Here is a 19,402-nt window from a genome sequence, read left to right on the forward strand (position 1 = left end):
GGAGTGAGAATAACGGACAAGTCATGCCGATTTTATTTTGAGAGTTTGAGAAAGTTTGACGGGACGAACGGAGTTCGGGCCTTGTTATGGTTATGATGGATCGAGACATTCTCGGGGAGTTAATTGGGATTTTGGTGGATGTTGAAGACTCATAAGATTTGCGATAAGACTAAAAGGATATTATTTTATAAGGAAAATTCATAAGACATTAAACAACCTCTAAACCTTTAAATAATGATAACAATCTCGAGTGCAAGTTGAGGATTGAATCTTAGTTGTGGAAAGCGAGAAGTGTCGTCGGATCCAAGGGTTGAGAAAGATTGTGAGTTCTGAGTATGTTGATACTCATTCGCTCTGGGAGCAGTTTGTTTAGCCATCCAAGGGATGTGCCGAGAAGCTTCACTGAGGCGTGAGACCTTGTGAATGCGGGATACTCCACTGAGGCGTGAGACCTTGTGGAAAGCATGGAGCTCCACTGAGGCGTGAGACCTTGTGAGAGCATGAAACTTCACTGAAGCGTGAGACTTCGTGAGAGCATTGATGACCCGAAGAGTCATCGTGAGTGGTTGCACTCATTTTATGATTATTGTATTTTGTCGCAGAATCGACTTTACCTTAGGGTAAGCTTTTAGAAACTTTAATTTACCTAGAACACGTGGCGACGTGTCGAGTGAGATCGGAGACGTTGGTTGACTAATCATCCTGCATTCATGCAACATTAATGGGGTATTAACACAGGACGTACTCTGGACCTCGTCGGATTCCAAAATGGTCATAAGACCCGGATTTCCGTGAAAGAGCGTTTGTAAACGTCTCTTGTAGCAGACCGAAATGGCAGACCTACGGGTTACGGCTGATCTGGCTACCTTGGTTTGGTGTAAGAGACACGCGGGCAGAAATGGTCCCACCGTTGCTGGTGCTAGGATTGACCCGTTGATGTCCATCCCAGAGGCACACGAGCGGAAATGGTCCCACCGTTGCTGGTGCTAGGATTGACTCGTTGTTGTCCATACCTTTGCTTGGTGTAAGAGGCACGCGGGCAGAAATGGTCCCACCGTTGCTGGTGCTAGGATTGATCCGTTTGATGCCCATCCGTTCCGGATTGCATATTGGTTGACTGGGTTAACCTGCATATCATTTCATGCAACATGCATACTGACATAGTTGATGAGTGTGTTTGGTACTTGTTAATTCTATTTGAGGCATGTTAACTGTGATTTACTGTCGTTTATGTTCATTGAGAAATATGCAACCCTAGGATGTTATCCCTAGTTATAAGCCTAAGTGGCTATTATCTTATTTATATCTATTGGTGCTATTATTTACATAATTCTTTGGAGTTGACCCTCGCGTCTTCTGTGTGTGCTTTGGCGAACAAACGCCCTTTGTCAGATGTCTTTGGCGGGCTGATTCATGATGGTTCATCCTTCGGGAGGAACTAGGGTTGAGATGCGGGAACTGGAGCGTATCGCGGTAACGAGAGGAGGACGGATGGTGTGCATAGACTAGGTCGTTCTGGATTTCAAATTCGGACGACGATCACGCTAGCATGTAGGTATGAGTGTTAGGGTGAGCTCCTCGAGATGGGATTAGTGTAGGAGTAGAGTCTTAGCTCTGAACATCATTTGTTTTCTTTGGGGACAGGGTAGTTTCCCACCTATAGCTTTTTGTGTGGTTCTTTACGGGAATCACAGAGAGTTGGTTGGACTTAGGAGGTCTTGCTTCAGGCCGATGGGCCAGCTTATTCTCAGTTTTGAGGGATGGTGTTGCGGACACTTGACCTTTCTTGTGGATTGTACCTTTTGCCTTCGGGCGTTACACTTTTCTTTCCGTCACTGGAGGTTTACTCGTGACGAGGTTGCTACTTACAGCGGGGGCTGTTTATATATTGTATATTAGTTTTATTACTTTTCGCACTTGGGTTTCATTTATTTCAGTCTTGTCTTAGTTATTATCGAAAAAAAAATGTATTCACGTTTTTCCGCATTAAGTTTACTTTTGGTTACTAAAGTGACGCCACCGAAATCGGGGTGTTACAGATAACCCTTGTAGCAATTCTGACCTTCTTCTTCTTCTTCTGAGGTGGTTGCTCATCATCATCACCATCCTCAGAATCATCCTTTGCAACCGTAGTATCCTCTTTCTTCCTCTTTGTCTTCTTCTTCTTGGGGGATTCATAATCAGGGGCTTCTGGAAGAGCTCTGAAGAACTCATCTACATCAATCTCACACCCAAGACTCTTCAGATCCTCAAGATAGTACATGATAGCCTCTGGATCATCAGCCTTAGACCAGAGGGGATAATCATTGAGAGGGATTCTTCTTCCCTTGATCTCTTTTGGTGTGATGATAGAGTCAGCCTCAATCTTCTTTTCTATCAGGAACATCCTCTTCATCGTTGTAGAAGTAAAGGCATCGCCGGCCAGAGTGGAGAGGTCTTTAGTGCATCCTGCAGCGATCAAGTCCTTCACCAGGTTGCTCTCAACAAACATATCAGATAGCAACCTTCCAAACATAATGTACTTGATTGTGTTCTTGGTCACAACAGCAGTTGTTCTTGATCTTCTTATGCAGTCCTTCAGATAATTGAATAAGAAGTAAGGAAGACATATCTTTTGCTCAGTCTTGATGAAGTAAAGCATCACCTTCTGATTGAAGTTGGTGTAGTCAGGAGAGCTTCCAATGGGTCTGGGATTGAAGCAGTTTAGCATAATCTTGTGCCAGATCCTTAAATCAGGATGAAGCTCTCTAGTCTTGTCATCAGACTTTCTAGGTTTCCAATTTGCATACAACACCGAATTGATCGTGTCTTTAACTGCCCTCAACTTGGAATCATTTGCTTGAAATCTGTAACCCTTGATGGTGTCTGGACCCAAAAGCAGAGCAATTGATCTCTCAGTGATGATGATCTTCTTGCCCAGCATATAGGAAACCACTTGAAGATCGTCACAATCAGCATGTTTCAAGAATTCTTTCACCAACTTGTCGTAGATGGGTCTAGTAAGCCTGTTGAAATATTCTTCCCAGCCTTGAAGCTTAACTGCTGGACGAAGATCCAACCCATTTTCTGCTATATTCTTGAAATCAACTCGCAATTCGCAAAGGACCTGAAGATCTTTTGGAGAGAAATTGCAAGTAACTGCACAACCTCTCTGAGCAATCGGAACGACTTTCTCTGACTCTTGAGTCTCAGCCTGAGTTGATTCATTTGATCGTGATCGAAGAATTGGACCAGATTGACCAGTTGCAAGTCCCACAACCAACTTAGGAAACACTCTGCTATTTGAAGAATCAGCTTTCTCTGATCTTTCCATGGCGGAAGAGGGTTTGGGTAGAAGGAAGATGAACAGGAGAGAGAGGAGAGAGTTTTGAAAGAAGAATTTAAGCTTTTGAATTGAGAGAGAGAAATGAAGAAAGTGTAGTGGAGAACGTGTGTGCATAAGTGGGTTTAAAGGTAACTGTTGGTAAGTCTGCAAGTGTACGAATCCACCCGGTTTTTAATATCGAACCACAATGATTGTGAGTGACTAAATTCGGTTTAAGCCTTGAGTATGAAGGTTTGTTTTATTAAGATAAAGTTATGTCGATGTAGCAAAGATAAAATATAAGAAAAACAGAGATGTAAATGCTTTGGGTTCTTGTTCAACTAGTCAATTTAAGCACATCATTCTATACACATGAACTCATGAATCTCTCCTTGATGATATAGCCTAGTTACTCACTTATTGATTCCTCACATAAGCAATTCTCTCATACTAAAAGATAAGCCCAATTCCTTGTGTACTTAGTCATTTATATGAGGTTTTAGATCATGCAAATTCAGGCCATCAAACCCCAACCCTTCCTCTATTCCTAGTAGCAAGCATAGAAGGGGTAATCCCAAATCGGTTCCCTAATCTATAACAAACTTTCGTTATGATTATAGAAAAGCATAAAGCAAGAATGCATACAAGCTTAGATTGATATTCAAAAAATGGGATTCAAGGAAAGAAGAAGATCATGTGGGAAAAAACTTAAGATTATAACTTAAACATGAAAAGTCTTACATGAAAACCAAAGCATAAGAAGAGAGATTAGCCAAGCATGGTAAGAGCCATGCTTGGCTAAGAACCTGAATTACAAGCCTGGAAGCCTTCTCTCACTCTCCTAGATCTTCCTCTCCTTCTAAACTTATGTAAAAATGGAATAGATATCAAAGATTATGAAAGAAAACCACTAAAAACCTATTTATAGGCAAAAGACACGAGTCTGGGCGCTCAGGTGCCAGTTAAGCACGCATGAGCACCAATTCCACCCAAAAACACAGCCTATGGAAGGCAATTGGCGCCTAGGCGCCAATTAAGCATGCCTAGGCGCCAATTCCAAAATCCTGGAAATAGCAATTGGCACTTAGGCGCCAATGGAGCAAGCCTAGGCGCTCTAAACACGCTGGAAAGTCCCTTGATCTTCATTTTAACTCCTCTTTAATCCTCTTTAAGCCTTCATTCAATTCTCCAAGCCTCTAGACATTCCTTCTTCAGCTGATTCAACCTGAAACCTTGATGAACAAGCTTGGAAAATATCTTGAAACTTAAAGGTCAGTTTTGCACAAAGGCCCTCAAAACAAGTGGAACTTTCAATATCTCTTAAACTAACCTAAAATGCAACTAAAGTCCCTAATAAACTATGAAATTACCTAAGTGAAGCAAAAACACAAAGAAAGATAAAAATGCATGAAACACTACATGAGACTCAACAAAAAGACTCAAAACTAGCAAGGAAAAACCCTAAAAACATCATATAAATCCGGGTCATCAGTAGCCGTTGGCGGTTGTACAACCAAAAGTAAAATCAACGGCTAGAAATTAATGATATAAAGTTAAATAGTAAATGCACATAACACACAGTGGAAAATGAGCAGATCAAAATAATTACAGCAGATTATCCCAAGAGGCACAAGGAACGAGGCATCAGAATACACTGACACACATGTTTGCTGTCTTGTCTCAGAGTGGTTACCAATGGGTACACAGCATCTGACAAGGTTACCTTCTGAACTAGACATCTTTTGATAAGAAGCATCATAGTCAGAGGTTCTGATCCATCTTCATACTGGACAAAAGTCCATGTTCAGATTTTTCAGTATAAAATTAAATCTATCCTCTGCTAAGGGCTTTGTAAAGATATCTGCTCATTGATGGTCAGTATCAACAAACTTCAGAAGAAGTACGCCCTTCTGAACATAATCTCTAATAAAATGATATTTTACCTCAATGTGCTTTGCCCTTGAGTGTAAGATTGGATTCTTACTGAGTGAGATAGCAGCAGTATTGTCGCAGTAAATTGGAATATTGCTCTCAAGGATTTGATAATCATCTAGCTGATGTTTCATCTAGAGAATCTAAGTGTTGCAAATAGCTGCTGAGATATATTCTGCCTCTGCAGTGGATAGTGCAATAGTTGACTGCCTCTTGCTTGCCCATGAGACTAAGTTACTTCCCAGAAATTGACAATTTCCATAAGTATTTTTTCTTTCTGTTCTATCTCCGGCATAATCAGCATCATAATAACCTGAAAGCTTATACTCTGATGTTTTCTTATACATCAAGCCAAGGTTAGTGGTACCTTTCAGATATCTGAGTATTCTCTTAACAACAGTTAAGTGAGTTTCTCTCTGATCTGATTGGAATCGAGCACATAAATGTACACTAAAGAGAATATCTGGCCTAGATGCAGTTAAGTATAGAAGAGAGCCTATCATACCACGATAGATCTTTTGGCATACTTTTCCATTGGCATCTTCTTTCTCCATAATGCATGTAGGATGCATTCGAGTCTTGGCTATTTTAGCTTCTGTCATGTTAAACTTTTTCAGAAGTTCCTTTGTGTACTTGCTGCTCTGATGGATATATGTTGCTCTGGTTTTTGATCAACTTGTATTCCCAGAAAATACTTAAGTTCTCCCATCATGCTCATTTCAAATTCAGCCTGCATCATCTCAGAAAATTCCTTGGAAAGAGATGGATTAGCAGATCCAAATATAATGTCATCAACATAAATTTGCACAATTAAGATATCATCTTTGTAAGTTTTGCAAAAGAGAGTTGTATCTACTTTACCCCTTACAAACTAATTTTCCAGAAGGAATGAGCTTAATCTCTCATACCATGCTCTAGGAGCTTGCTTCAGACCATATAGAGATTTCTTCAACTTGAAGACATGGTCAAGGTTTTTCTCATCTTCAAAACCAGGAGATTGATGCACGTACACTTCTTCAGAGATGTATCCATTCAAGAAGGCACTCTTGACATCCATTTGATGAAGAACTATGTTGTGATTCACAGAGAATGAGATCAACAGTCTGATAGCTTCTAATCTTGCTACTGGAGCAAACGTTTCAGTATAATCTATCCCTTCTTGCTGACTGTAGCCTTGAGCAACTATCCTTGCTTTGTTTCTGACTACTTCTCCTTTCTCATTAAGTTTGTTTCTGTAGACCCATTTGGTTCCTATAATATGAGCACCTTTGGGTTTCTGGACAAGATTCCAGACATCATTCTTGGAGAATTGATTCAACTCTTCTTCCATGCCCAGAATCTAGTCCTTGTCTTGAAGAGCCTCATCAACTGACTTTGGTTCAAATAATGACACCAATCCCTTCAGGCTTTGTAGAGTATCTTCAGAGGGTCTAAATGCTGATCTGGTTCTGACTGGTTCATCTTTGTTTCCCAGAATCAGTTCTTTAGGGTGAGAGGCAATTATTCTACTCTTCTTCTGAAGCTGCGGATCAGAGGGACCAACTTCTTCTGGAGAGTCTGCCTCTGGCTCAGCTTGCTCTGAAGCTTTGCCTTTATCAGAAAACAGTTATGCTCATATCTGCAAACTTATCAGCTAGCTTTGGCTTGTCAGAGTGAAGCTTATCATCAAATCTAACATGAATAGATTCCTCAATAGTTTTAGCTTCAGTATTATAAATTCTAAAACCTTTAGAGCGATCAGAATAACCAAGTAATAGACATTTAGAAGATTTAGAATCAAATTTATGCAATCTATCCTTAGTATTCAAAACATAGCAAACACAACCAAAAGGATGAAAATAAGAAATGTTGGGCTTTATATTCTTCCACAATTCATAAGGAGTCTTATTCAGAATTGGTCTGATAGAGATCCTGTTCTGAATGTAACATGCTGTGTTTACTGCCTCTGCCCAGAAGTGCTTTGCCATGTCAGTTTCTTGGAGCATGGTTCTAGCCATCTCTTGGAGAGTTCTATTTTTCCTCTCAACAACACCATTCTGTTGAGGAGTTCTAGGACAAGAGAAATCATATGATATCCCGTAGGTATCAAACAGACTCTCAAACTTGTCATTTTCAAACTCTCCACCATGATCACTTCTGAGACGCACAATCCTGCAACTCTTCTCGTTTTGCACTTGGGCAATGAAGGTAGAGAACACAGAATGAGACTCATCTTTGAGGCTTAAGATTTTTACCCTTGTCCAGCGGCTATAGTCGTCAACAATGACCATCCCATATCTCTTGCCACCTATAGACTCAGTTTTCACTGGTCCAAAAAGGTCGATATGCAGAAGTTCTAACGGCCTTGAGGTGGAAACAACATTCTTTGCCTTGAAAGGGACTTTTGTAAATTTGCCTTTCTAACATGCTTCACAAAGAGCGTCTGAAGAGAACTTCAGAGTGGGTAAGCCCCTGACAAGGTCAAGCTTACTCAGCTGAGAAATCTTTCTCATACTGGCATGCCCTAATCGTCTATGCCATACCCATTGCTCTTCATTAACAGAGAGAAGACACTTTACTTTCCGAGATTCCAACTCAGATAATCTGATCTTATAGGTGTTGTTCTGCCTCTTGCTGTTAAACAGAGTAGAGCCATCGATCTGAGTTACAGCCCTGCAAGACTTTTGATTGAAAATAACATCATAACCTTGAAGGTATGAAAAATGGTAGAAATGGGGGGTTTGAATAACGTTTTCAGAATAAAACTTCCACCTTAAAGATTTTGGCAAATCTTTCGAGAACAAATAAAGTGCTTAAGATAATAGATAGAAAAGCACACAAGGATTTTATCCTGGTTCACTTGATGAATCACTCAAGCTAATCCAGTCCACCCGTTAAGGTGATTTCTTCCTTCTTAGAATGAAGGCAATCCACTAATCAGGTACTTGTTACAACTGCACTTGAAACCTACAAGTGACTAACAATACACTGACTTAGCTCACACTAAGATTCACTCTCTTAGTCTTCTCTAGGATCCGATCAAACTTGATCTCCTAAAGGTAACTAAACAACTGTTTAAGAAAGAATGTTTACAAAGAAATTGCTTCTGAAAAGCTAATAGTAAACACAATGAATTCAAGATGAAAGAATGCTTAGAAGGTTTGAATATAGCTTGCGCGTGTGAGATTCTTCCAACCGCATCTTTCAATCTTCAACCTCTATTTATACTCCAAGGAATAGGGTTTGAACGCTGCATGGGAATGCTACCGTTGGAGGGCAGTTCTGGAAATTCCAGCTTCTGCTGTGGCTGAGAATGTTAGGTAGGTCGTCAGGATAGTACATTTGCTTTTGTACTTTGGAAAGTGACTTGATCTTAAACCTTGTAGACTTATGATCAGGGGAATGCTTCATGTTGGAACTTGTGAAGCTCGTTGATCAGAGTCAGAGGGAAGCAGGGATCCTCTAACCGTTGTACCTTCTGATTCTGAACTCAGAGGGAAGTACTTGGTCTTCAGAGCCATCTTGCTTCTGGACTTCAGAGTTTCCACTTTTCAGCTTCTGGATCTTCAGAGTCTTCTACACCATCAGATCATCTGAACCTTCAGAGTGTCTGGGTTGTCAGAACGTCTGGATCTTCAGAACTTCAAGTGACTGAGTCCGTATCAGAGCTTGTATGACTTCAGATCTTCTAAAGCTTTTCTACTGTTCAGAGTGAACATAGATGTTGCGAAAGCGTTGCTTGGGTCACTCTTTAAGCACAGTGCTTTTGATTTGTGTGAGATAAAATTGAGTTCAGAGCCTGTAAATTGCACACTCAGAAAAACACGTTAGAGTACCATAATTGTTCATACTAAAATGTTAACTTGTAATCATCAAAACATAGAGTTGTACTACTCGATCAAAACTTGATCTTACAAACCCTTGTCAGCTAATTGACTTATTGACAATAAGTTATGTGTTAAACCATCTACCAACAGAACATTATCAATGCATGGACTATTATCAATACCAATAGTACCAGAACCAACAATTTTACCATTTTCATTGCCTCCAAAACCAACTTCGCCTCAAGGCTTAAGTTTCAGGTCTTGGAACATACACCTTTCTCCCGTCATGTGTTGCGAGCATCCACTGTCCAGATACCATGATTGGTGTTTTAGTGGAGCAATCAAGGATATCTGCAACATAGATGATCTTTTCCTTAGGTACCCACTTTTTGGGTCCTTTCTTGTTAGTTACCCCATAGGTTCTGATGACCTTTGGTTTCTCAACATGGTAATGCAAGGGAATCTGAGCATGATATTTAGACATAGAGAAAGTTCCCTTTTTGAGAGGGGGGTTAGCTATTTTATTAGGCAATGGTTCAGGCAGTATAGTACCAAAGGGTACAAAATGTTCATACAAAGATTTTGCCTTAGGCATAGGAGACTCCTTTCTACTGGGTCTAGAATAGCCAATGTCATACATTCCATTTCTGCTTATGCCATAGATCATTGAAGCCATTAAGCTTTTGTCTACGCTTTTAGCTAGGAATTTTTGAAAAGACTTTTCATACTTTGATTCATTCTTACTATCAGAGGCATCACAAGCAACAACTTCTTCTAATTTAACAATTTGATTTTTGAGCACAGAGTTAGAATTTACTAAAGCATGATTACACTTATTTAATTCAGAAATTATTTTCTCTTGTTCAATAGAAGTTTTAGAGACAGCAGAGAAATCCCTTTTCAACTTTTTATGCTTAGTCAGAAGAGAGTTATATTTATCCATAATTTCAGACAAAGCATTTTTAAGTTCAGAAGTTGAGAAAGATGCGAATACATCATTTTCATCATCTGAGTCTGGATCATCCTCTAATGCAGATTCAACATTAGGTGCATCTTTTGACTCTGCATCTTTGTCCTTGACAATTTCCATGAGTCCTTCAACGATCTCACCATCAGAGTCTACTTCTTCTGACTCTGAGTCATCAAAAGTCACCATGAAGCCTTTCTTTACTTTGAATTGCTTCTTTGGCTTTTTGTCCTTTTTCAGCTTTGGACAATCACTCTTGTAGTGTCCTGATTCTTTGCATTCAAAGTAAGTGACTTCTTTTGATGAGGACTTCTTCTGACCAGATGAAGATTCATGCTTTCCTTTGTCCTTTGATGAGCCTTTGTACTTGCTCTGCCTGTGCTTCTAGATGCGGTTGAGCTTTCTGGAGATCAGGGTTAGCTCATCTTCATCAGAATCACCAGAGGTTTCTTCAGACTCTTCAGCTGCTTGGAGAGCTTTTGCCTTTTCAGATTTGGATTTCAAGGCAATGGACTTCTTCTTGTGAGTCTGATGCTCTTCACGATCTAACTCATGACTCTTCAACATACTTGTGAGTTCTTCCAAACTCAACTGGTCAAGATCTCTTGAAAACTTCAAGGAAGTTATCAAGGGTACCCAGTTTTCAGGAAGACCTCTAAGAATCCTCTTGACATGATCAACAGTGGTATAGCTTTTGTTGAGAGGTCTTATTCTAGCAATAATCAACTGGAATCTGGAAAACAAATCTTCAATGGATTCGCCAGGTTCCATCTGGAAAGCTTCGTACTTCCTGATCAAAGACAACGCCTTTGTCTCTTTCACTTCTTTGTTTACTTCATGAGTCATCTTTAAGGAATCTAAGATAGACTTAGCATACTCACGGTCTGCAATCTTTTGATATTCTTCAAAAGAGATAGCATTGAGAAGAATGGTTCTAGCTTTGTGATGTTCAGAGAATTTCTTCTTCTGCTCAGCCGTCATATTTTCTCTTGAGAGCTTTTTTCCATCAACATCAACTGGACGCGTATAGCCATCCACGATAATATCTCAAAGATCAGCATCGAAGCCAAGAAAGAAGCTTTCGATTCTATCTTTCCAGTACGCGAACTTGTGTCCATCAAAGATAGGAGGCTTTGCACTGTAGACATCCTTTTACGCATCACTGGTGGTAGCCATCACAGTTTTTCGCACCGGCCCGGATCACTGAACACTGTTAGGTGTGGTAATCAGAACTTGCGCTCTGATACCAATTGAAGGTATGACAAACGATAGAAAGGGGGGGGGTTTGAATAGCGTTTTCAACTAAAAACTTTCCCCTCTTGAGATTTAGACAAATCTCTCGAATAAATAACACAAGGTGCAAAGATAAGAGATGAGGAGAAGCACACAAGTATTTTATCCTGGTTCACTTGATAATCGCTCAAGCTAGTCCAGTCCACCCGTTAAGGTGATTTCTTCGTTCTTAGAATGAAGGCAATCCACTATTCAATGTTTGTTACAACTGCACTAGCAACCTGCTCAGTGACAAACAATACAATGAACTAGCAAACACTAAGATTCACTCTCTTAGTCTTCTCAAGGAGCTGACCAACCTTGGTCCCTTAAGGAAATCAAACTAACTGTTTGAGGGTTTTGGGTTTACAATGAATGCTTCTAAGAAAGCTAAGGTAAACACAGTAAGAACGATTGAAGAAAGATTGCTAAAATAATATTGAATGGTTGCTTAAGCTTGTACAAAGTTTCTTCGCCTCTTCTTCCAACTTCAGCCTCTATTTATACTCCAAGGATTAGGGTTGTATTTGTTGTTTGAAATGCTACCGTTGGAGGGAAAATCCGGAACTTCCAGATTCTGTTGTGGCTGAACATCTTAGGTAAGGTCGTCAGGATAGTACCATTGCTTTTGTACTTGGACAACGACGTGAGCCTTATCCTAGTTGACTTCTGATCCGACGACGCTTCATGTTGGAAGTGTGAAGCTTGGTGATCAGAGTCAGAGGGAAGCTTGGATCCTCTGACCTTCGTATCTTCTGCTTTTGGACATCAGAGTTGGAAGTACTTGGTCTTCAGAGCCAGCTTACTCTTGGACTTCAGAATCTTTACTTCTTAGCTTCTGGACCTTTAGAGCTTTTGGACCTTCAGAGCCTCTGGACCTTCAGAGCTTCTGGTCTTCAGAACTTGAAGTGATCTGAATCCACATCAGAGCTTATCATCTTCAGAACTTCTGAAGCATATACTACTGTTCAATCAGAAAATAATGAGTGCGAAAGCGTTGCGTTGGTTACTCCTAGGGTAAATGCTTATGATAGTTGTGAGTATTGACCAGAATCAGAGCCTGTCATTTAAACACTCAGAAAACAATGTTAGAGTACCATAATTGTTCATACACAATAGTTAACATGTAATCATCAAAACATAGAGTTGTACTACATGACCAAATCTTGGTCTTACAAGGATGACCGCCCGTATGACGATCGTAAGAAGGATGATCGCCAGTATGACGACCGTAAGAAAGACGATCGCCAGTACGATGATCAAAAAAGGGATGATCGTCAATACGATGATCGCCACCGCAGGGACCTTCGAGACAACGATAGAAGGCAAGACGATCGTCGGGGAGAACCCGCGGGGGAACAGAAGAGGGAAACGCAAGCGGTCACAGAGCGAGGTACAGGAAAAACGTTTACGCACAGCCTGGGACCGCCGACAGGAACCATAAACACGATCGCCGGAGGTTTCGGCGGTGGGGGAGACACGCAAGCAGCAAGGAAGCGGCATGTACGCGCGGTGAACTCCGTTCATGAGATTCCTTTTGGATTTGAACATCCAGACATTACAATCTCGATGGCGGACTTCGAAGGGGTTAAGTCCCACAAGGACGACCCAATAGTAGTACAGCTCAGGGTGAATAGCTTTACGCTATGTTTGTTAGAGCTGATTCAGGAAAGAGAGAGATGCGAACGAGAGAGTAAGGAGAGAGATCCTTTGTTTGGTAACACAGTACTGTAGCAGGAGAAAGAGATGAGTGGTGGGCCATCTCACCTTTATGGACTCTTCTCATTTTGAGAAGAGATTGCTCGCTGAGTGTCAGAAACCTCGTGTTGTAGGTAGTGGCTTCGTATAATATAATCATTGGAGGCATACTTTGAATCGACTTTGTGCCGTCATATCAATGGTAATTTGGCGGTTAAATATCCACTGAGTAGCGGGAAGATTGGAAAGCTCAAAGTAGGTCAGAAAACGGCGAGGGAATGTTACAACAATTGCTTAGATTTGTATGGCAAGAAAAGTGCAGCAGTAGGTCATCGTTGCTATGAGATTGAGGCGCCCGATGAGAACATTGATCCGAGAAGCGAAGGGCGACAGAACAGACCCACGCCAATTGAAGAAACTAAGACATTGCAATTTGGCGAGCGATTGCTGAAGATCGGGACTAAGCTTTCTAGTGAGCAAGAGGAGCGTTTGAGGAAACTGTTGGGAGAAAATTTAGACCTTTTTGCATGGAGCTGCAAAGATATGCCCGGAATAGATCCTAACTTCATCTGTCACAGGCTCGCGTTGAATCCAAATGTCAAACCGGTTACACAGCTTCGACGGAGCATGGGGTGCGATAAGGGGAAGGCGGCACAACGAGAAGTCGACAAACTCTTAGCGGCGGAGTTTATCAGAGAGGTTAAGTATCCAACGTGGCTAGCTAACGTTGTGATGGTCAAAAAGACGAATGAAAAGTGGTGGATGTGTGTGGATTACACTGACTTAAATAAGGCGTGGCCGAAGGATTCTTATCCTCTTCCCAGCATCGACAAGCTCGTCGATGGTGCATCCGGAAATGAGTTGCTAAGCTTGACGGATGCTTATTCAGGGTATCATCAAATTCGAATGCACCCATCAGACGAGGAGAAGACGGTTTTCATGACTGCTAGAGTTAACTACTGTTACCGCACCATGCCATTTGGATTAAAGAATGCCGGAGCGACTTATCAAAGATTGATGGACAAGGTTTTTTCCAACCAGGTTGGAAGAAACATGGAGGTCTATGTGGATGATATGATTGTAAAATCTGCTTTGGGAGCAAACTACCACCAGGACCTCTCAGAGGCTTTTGCGGAGATCCGCAAGCACAACATGCGACTCAACCCAGAAAAGTGCTCGTTCGGCATACAGGGCGGGAAGTTCTTAGGCTTCATGATTACTTCTAGAGGAATCGAAGTCAATACTGACAAGTGTAAGGCGATCCAAAAGATGAAGAGTCCAACCAAGGCAAAGGAAGTGCAGCGATTAACAAGGCGTATGGCGGCTTTATCAAGGTTTCTCCCCCGCTCGGGCGATAGGTCAGCTCCTTTCTTTAAGTGTCTCAGGAAGAATGCGACGTTTGAATGGACGGCGGAGTGCGAAGAAGCTTTCTCTCACCTAAAGTTGCTCTTGTCCACCCCACCCGTCCTTTCACGTCCCGAGCAAGGTTTTCCCCGGCACCTGTATTTCGCCATAAGTGACGACGGCATTAGCTCCATTATCCTGCAGGAGATCAGTGGCGAGGAAAAGATAATCTACTTTGTGAGCCACACCTTCCAGGGCGCATAAGTTAGGTACCAGAAGACTGAAAAGGCGACGCTGGCAGTCTTAGTGACGACTAGGCGTTTGAGACCTTATTTCCAAAGCTTCCCGGTGAAAGTGCGAACCGATCTACCTCTGAGGCAAGTTTTGCAGAAGCCCGATTTGTCGGGAAGGTTGGTTGCGTGGTCTGTGGAGTTGTCAGAATACGAGTTACAGTATGATAAGCGGGGAACCATGAGCGCTCAGTCATTGGCTGATTTTGTGGTAGAGCTAACTCTTGATTATGGCGAGAGGATTGGTACCCAGTGGACTCTTTTTGTGGATGGATCTTCTAATAGCAATGGAAATGGCGCAGGAGTTACGCTTGAAGGGTAAAGAGAATTTGTTTAAGAGCAATCTATGAAGTTTGAATTTCAGGCTACAAACAACCAGGCGGAGTACTGATAAGCTGCGTTAACAGAGGTGCCACTTGGATGGGCGCCATTATGGACATCCTCGCCGAGGATCCGGCGGAAGTTGAACAATACACGAAAGAGCAGAGAAGAGAGGCCAGTCACTATACACTCATCGACGGACATCTGTTTCGCCGGGGTTTCTCATCGCCTCTTCTAAGATGCTTGCTGCCATATAAATACGAAGTCGTCATGTCTGAGGTTCACGAGGGGGTTTGTGCAAGTCATATAGGAGGGAAATCTTTGGCCTGCAAAGTTTTAAGAGCAGGATTTTACTGGCCTACGCTAAGAAAGGATTGCATGGAATTTGCAAAGAAATGTGAGAAATGTCAGGTGTTTGCGGATTTGCCAAAAGCGCCACCAGAGTATTTGGCAACTATAAGTTCCCCATGGTCGTTCGCCATGTGGGGAGCGGACTTGGTCGGGCCCTTTCCCATCGCCAAGTCACAGATGAAGTTCATCCTTGTAGCAATAGATTATTTCACAAATTGGATAGAGGCAGAGACGCACGCCAGGATCACCTCCGCCAAAATAATCAATTTCTACTAGCGGAGGATAGTATGCCGCTTTGGGGTGCCACATGTGATCATATCTGACAATGGGACACAGTTTATGAGTAAGCAAACATGGGAATTTTGTAGAGAAATAGGGATTCAAATGAGGTTCGCCTCGGTAGAACACCCGCAAACGAATGGCCAGGCAGAATCTGCTAACAAGGTCATCCTACAAGGGTTGAAGGGGCGATTGAGCGAGGCTGGAGGTGCGTGGTTGGACGAGCTTCCAGTGGTTCTATGGTCCTACAATACGACTGAGCAATCAAGTACTAGGGAAACGTCGTTTAGAATGACTTATGGGGCGGACACAATGCTACCAGTCGAGATCGACAATTCCTCCTGGCGAACTGAGCCACACTTAGAAAGTGAGAACCAGGCGAATATGGCGATGGAGCTCGATCTGCTGTCTGAAACTCGTGAAGAAGCCCATGTGCGAGAAGCGGCGATGAAGCAGCGGGCGACGACCAAGTACGATTCGAAGGTTCACCCGAGAGCAATGCAGGTAGGCGACTTGGTTCTTAAATGGAAAATAGGTATTGGAGGAAACAAGCTGAGCCCAAATTGGGAAGGACCCTACAGGATTGTAGAGGTGCTTGGAAAGGGAGCTTAAAATCTTGAGGAGCTGGACAGAAGGCGAGTGCCGCGATCGTGGAACGCTGCAAGCCTCCGCTATTCTTACAGCTAGACTAAGGCTGGGAAGAAGAAGACGATGTCTCCAAAGATGATGAAATAAGGGCGCACTCTTTTTCTCCCAAAGTGGAGTTTTTTAACGAGGTGTCAGAAAATGTAATAGAAGGTTAATGTTCAAATGAATAAATATTTTTCAGAAATTCAATTGAAATTCAGTATTTGTCAAAGAATTCTCCTTATGAAAACCGCCAAATCAACATGCTGAATTACAGTGAACGCTCGGTGGGACAGGCATGATCCCCAAAGGGGCTTAATGGAACCCTGAAAGCGGCGATTCCACCATGACCTTTGACGTCTGGGAATCGCCCAGGAAAGTCCGAGGTGGTCACTAGGCTTGTTAACGACGTGTAGGGTAAGTCTCCTCAAAATACGGGCAAGCACCGCCGGATAGGAAAAAGTCTTGGGCGCCCAACTGGCCATTGGGACCCGAGCATCGTAAGCCCCGAGCGGGCAAAGCCCTGGGAAAAGTCGTCACGAATAGAGGCCACTTTTTCCCTAAGGGAAGGCGTTTTAAAAGCCTTGGTAGGGATAAACCAAGCATAAGCCCTAGCCAAAACATTACACGCCTATGTCGTTAAACGTAATTCAGTCTAAAAGTGACGCGTAAGAAATAGCGCAAGTTATAAGGTCGGCGAATGTATAAGGCGGAAGGCGAGCACTTCGGTGCTTGTGTAATCATAAAAGAAGATCAAAAGCGCAATAATAAATTCAAGGGAAAACATGCATTAAGGCCTAGTGGGCGAGTCAAATACATAAAGTCCTGATGGACGAGCAAAAAAAAAAAGAAGAAGGCGAAGAGAAACCGACAACACTTAAAAGCTAAGGAAAGCGGCAGAAACTAATGATCCTCGTCGTTCTCCCCCTCATAGCCTTCAGCCCAGAGGTTCGGTCCCAATCGGGGAGGGTCGTCAGGCCCAACGAGCCCGACATCAGTTATCGCCTTCAGCATCCCCATTGGACTCAAGTCTAGGTTAGGGAAAAGGAACTGAGCTTGATCTTTGGCGAGGTAGAAGAACTCCTCGCGCTGCTCCAAGGCTTCGTCCGCCGCCGACTCCCTCGCCTTAGCAACCTTTTCTTTCTCTTCAACTAGCTCCTTAGCCTTTTCTTCGAGCTCCGCCTTCAGTGAGCTCAACTCCTTGTCCTTCAAATCAAGGGCCTCATCTTTGGCCGCCAACGCGGATTGGGCCTCTTGCTTTGCTGTTTGGACCTCTTGCTTCGCCGTCTCTACCTCTTGCTTCGCCGCCTTCAGGTCCTCTTCGAGTTCCTCAATGGCGCCATCCCAGTTGGCAAGCTCAATTCGCGCTTCAGATAGCTCATAGGCGGCCGACACGAGTTTCTTTTCGATGGCGTTTTTCGCCTTTGCTTCCCCGGTCACGATCTTGTCAAGGCGCCCTAAACACTTGGTGTGCTCAATGGCGAGTGCGGCGTATTCAGCTCGGAGTTTCTCCTCTTCAGTGGTGGAAGCCTCAAGTTTTTTGAAAGCATAGGCGAAGATACACCCGGCGTGCAAAATCGACGCGACGCACTCCCGGCCCGCGTCATCAAGACCTTTCCCGAAAACTTCTTTTTCCAGGCAATCACGGCTGATCCCTGAGAGAAGAAATTCTACGGGGTTTATGGCGTCTCGCATCATGGAGGAGCTGTCATTGGGCGCTCCCTCTTCTTCCTTTCCTTTTTTTTCTTTTTCTTTCTCGGCCAGGTCGGAGTGGGCTTCTTTTCCTGGCGGACTAGATTGGCTCCCCTTTTCCAAGCTAGCCTGGTTTTCTTCTCCGGTAGTACCCTGGCGGATCGGACTAAGTTCCACCTGGGATTGGATTCTGGGGGAAGTGGTTCCCTCTGTTGGCGACGACTGATGTGGTGCAGGAGTCTCCTCACGTTGGCGATCGAAGGTGTTGGAAGTAGGCTTGACAACCTTCTTCTGGAGCAGCAAAGGCTGATGAGGAGCGGGAGTTTCCTCGCCTTGGCAGGTGTCGGAAGCAGATTTGGTGGTTCTCTTCTTGAGCGGCGAAGCATTCTTATCCCCCTCGCCGTCACGAAGAGAGAATTTCTTCTTAGGGTTCTCAGCGTTAGTATTGAAGTTTAGCGGAAACTTCGCGAGCCTTCTGGCGGCAGCAAGTTGAAGCTCTTCATTGGTGAAACCCATGTCGGCTGCGAAAGATAAAAATGACAAGTTAGATGAAAGCATTTAAATTAAATATACTCATTGAAGCAGGCTAAAGTGAAAGGGTGTGGAGTTAGTAGAGGGGTCGTTGACCTAAGTATATGGGGGTTCTCGAATGGCGAGCGCCCTCAATAACCTTTGAGCAATCAAGGATCCGTGGCTTGGCGAGGAAGTTGACGATGGTTTTATCCTCTGCGGTCAGGGAGTCCGTCGAAGGATCGATGATCCCGTTGGGTTGGTCGGTCCAGATAAGAGGGAAACGAGCAGTTCCGTCCCTCAGGGTGAAAACTTCAGGGTAGGCCTGGTGAACGCCCACCTTGAAGTACTTGCGGGCGAAGCTGGTTTTAGCATTGCTCTTCAGAGGATTTAGGCACTTGCGGCCTGTGCGCGCCTTTAGGGAAATCCAACCCTTGGCCCTCAAAGACTTGACGTCAACGTCGTATAGATAGAAAAAGTGGATGGTTTGTGGTTTCATTCTTATGGCGTCACACAAGATCTCAAAGCAGCGCATGAACGCCCAGGCGTTGGGGAGCAATTGGATGGGGGCTACATTGATGTCAGACAGAACGGCGCAGAAGAAAGGCGAGAAGGGAAATTTTATTCCCAACTCTATAAAAAGGTACTCATATACATAAAACACATGGTAATGGGATATGTCGTCGTTGGCTTTATGAAACCAGGGGCGTTCCTCCCTTTTGCAAGCAGCAGCGCGCAATTTTTCATTTAGGGCATCCTCATTCCACAAGCCATCGACTGCCTCAATAAAGTCATTCACCGTGTCCACAGTGGCAAAATCTGTGGGTTGGTCGATCACCGATTGTGGAGGAGCTTCTTGAATAGGAGTTGGAAGAGTGGCGAAGGTTTTCAGGTGGAAGGCCGCAACCTCTGTGGGTTTAAGGGGAAGCCCACCGGCAGGGGAGGAGTCACCCGGAAACTCTCGGTGGGGAGGGTTTTTAGAAGAGGAAGAGATTGAGGTTAAGGAAGA

General features: G+C 43.3%; 2 protein-coding genes across 2 annotated transcripts; one reads left to right on the top strand and one right to left on the bottom strand.

Moving 5' to 3' along the window:
• The first annotated feature begins 15,624 nt into the window (after positions 1–15,624).
• On the top strand, positions 15,625–16,176 carry LOC130735531 (uncharacterized). Its single transcript, XM_057587484.1, has one exon. The coding sequence runs from the start codon at positions 15,625–15,627 to the stop codon at positions 16,174–16,176; it is 552 nt and encodes a 183-aa protein (XP_057443467.1).
• Positions 16,177–17,094: 918 nt separating this feature from the next.
• On the bottom strand, positions 17,095–18,399 carry LOC130735543 (uncharacterized). The gene has a single exon (XM_057587494.1). It carries the CDS (start codon positions 18,397–18,399, stop codon positions 17,095–17,097), a length of 1,305 nt encoding a protein of 434 aa, XP_057443477.1.
• Positions 18,400–19,402: the final 1,003 nt, after the last annotated feature.

Source organism: Lotus japonicus, chromosome 1 (genome assembly GCF_012489685.1).
Source record: "Lotus japonicus ecotype B-129 chromosome 1, LjGifu_v1.2".
Lineage (NCBI taxonomy): Eukaryota > Viridiplantae > Streptophyta > Magnoliopsida > Fabales > Fabaceae > Lotus > Lotus japonicus.

Excerpts from the sequence above, each read along its gene's own strand:
- LOC130735531 (XM_057587484.1), top strand. The coding sequence starts at position 15,625 with ATGAGTAAGCAAACATGGGAATTTTGTAGAGAAATAGGGATTCAAATG.
- LOC130735543 (XM_057587494.1), bottom strand. The coding sequence starts at position 18,399 with ATGGGTTTCACCAATGAAGAGCTTCAACTTGCTGCCGCCAGAAGGCTC.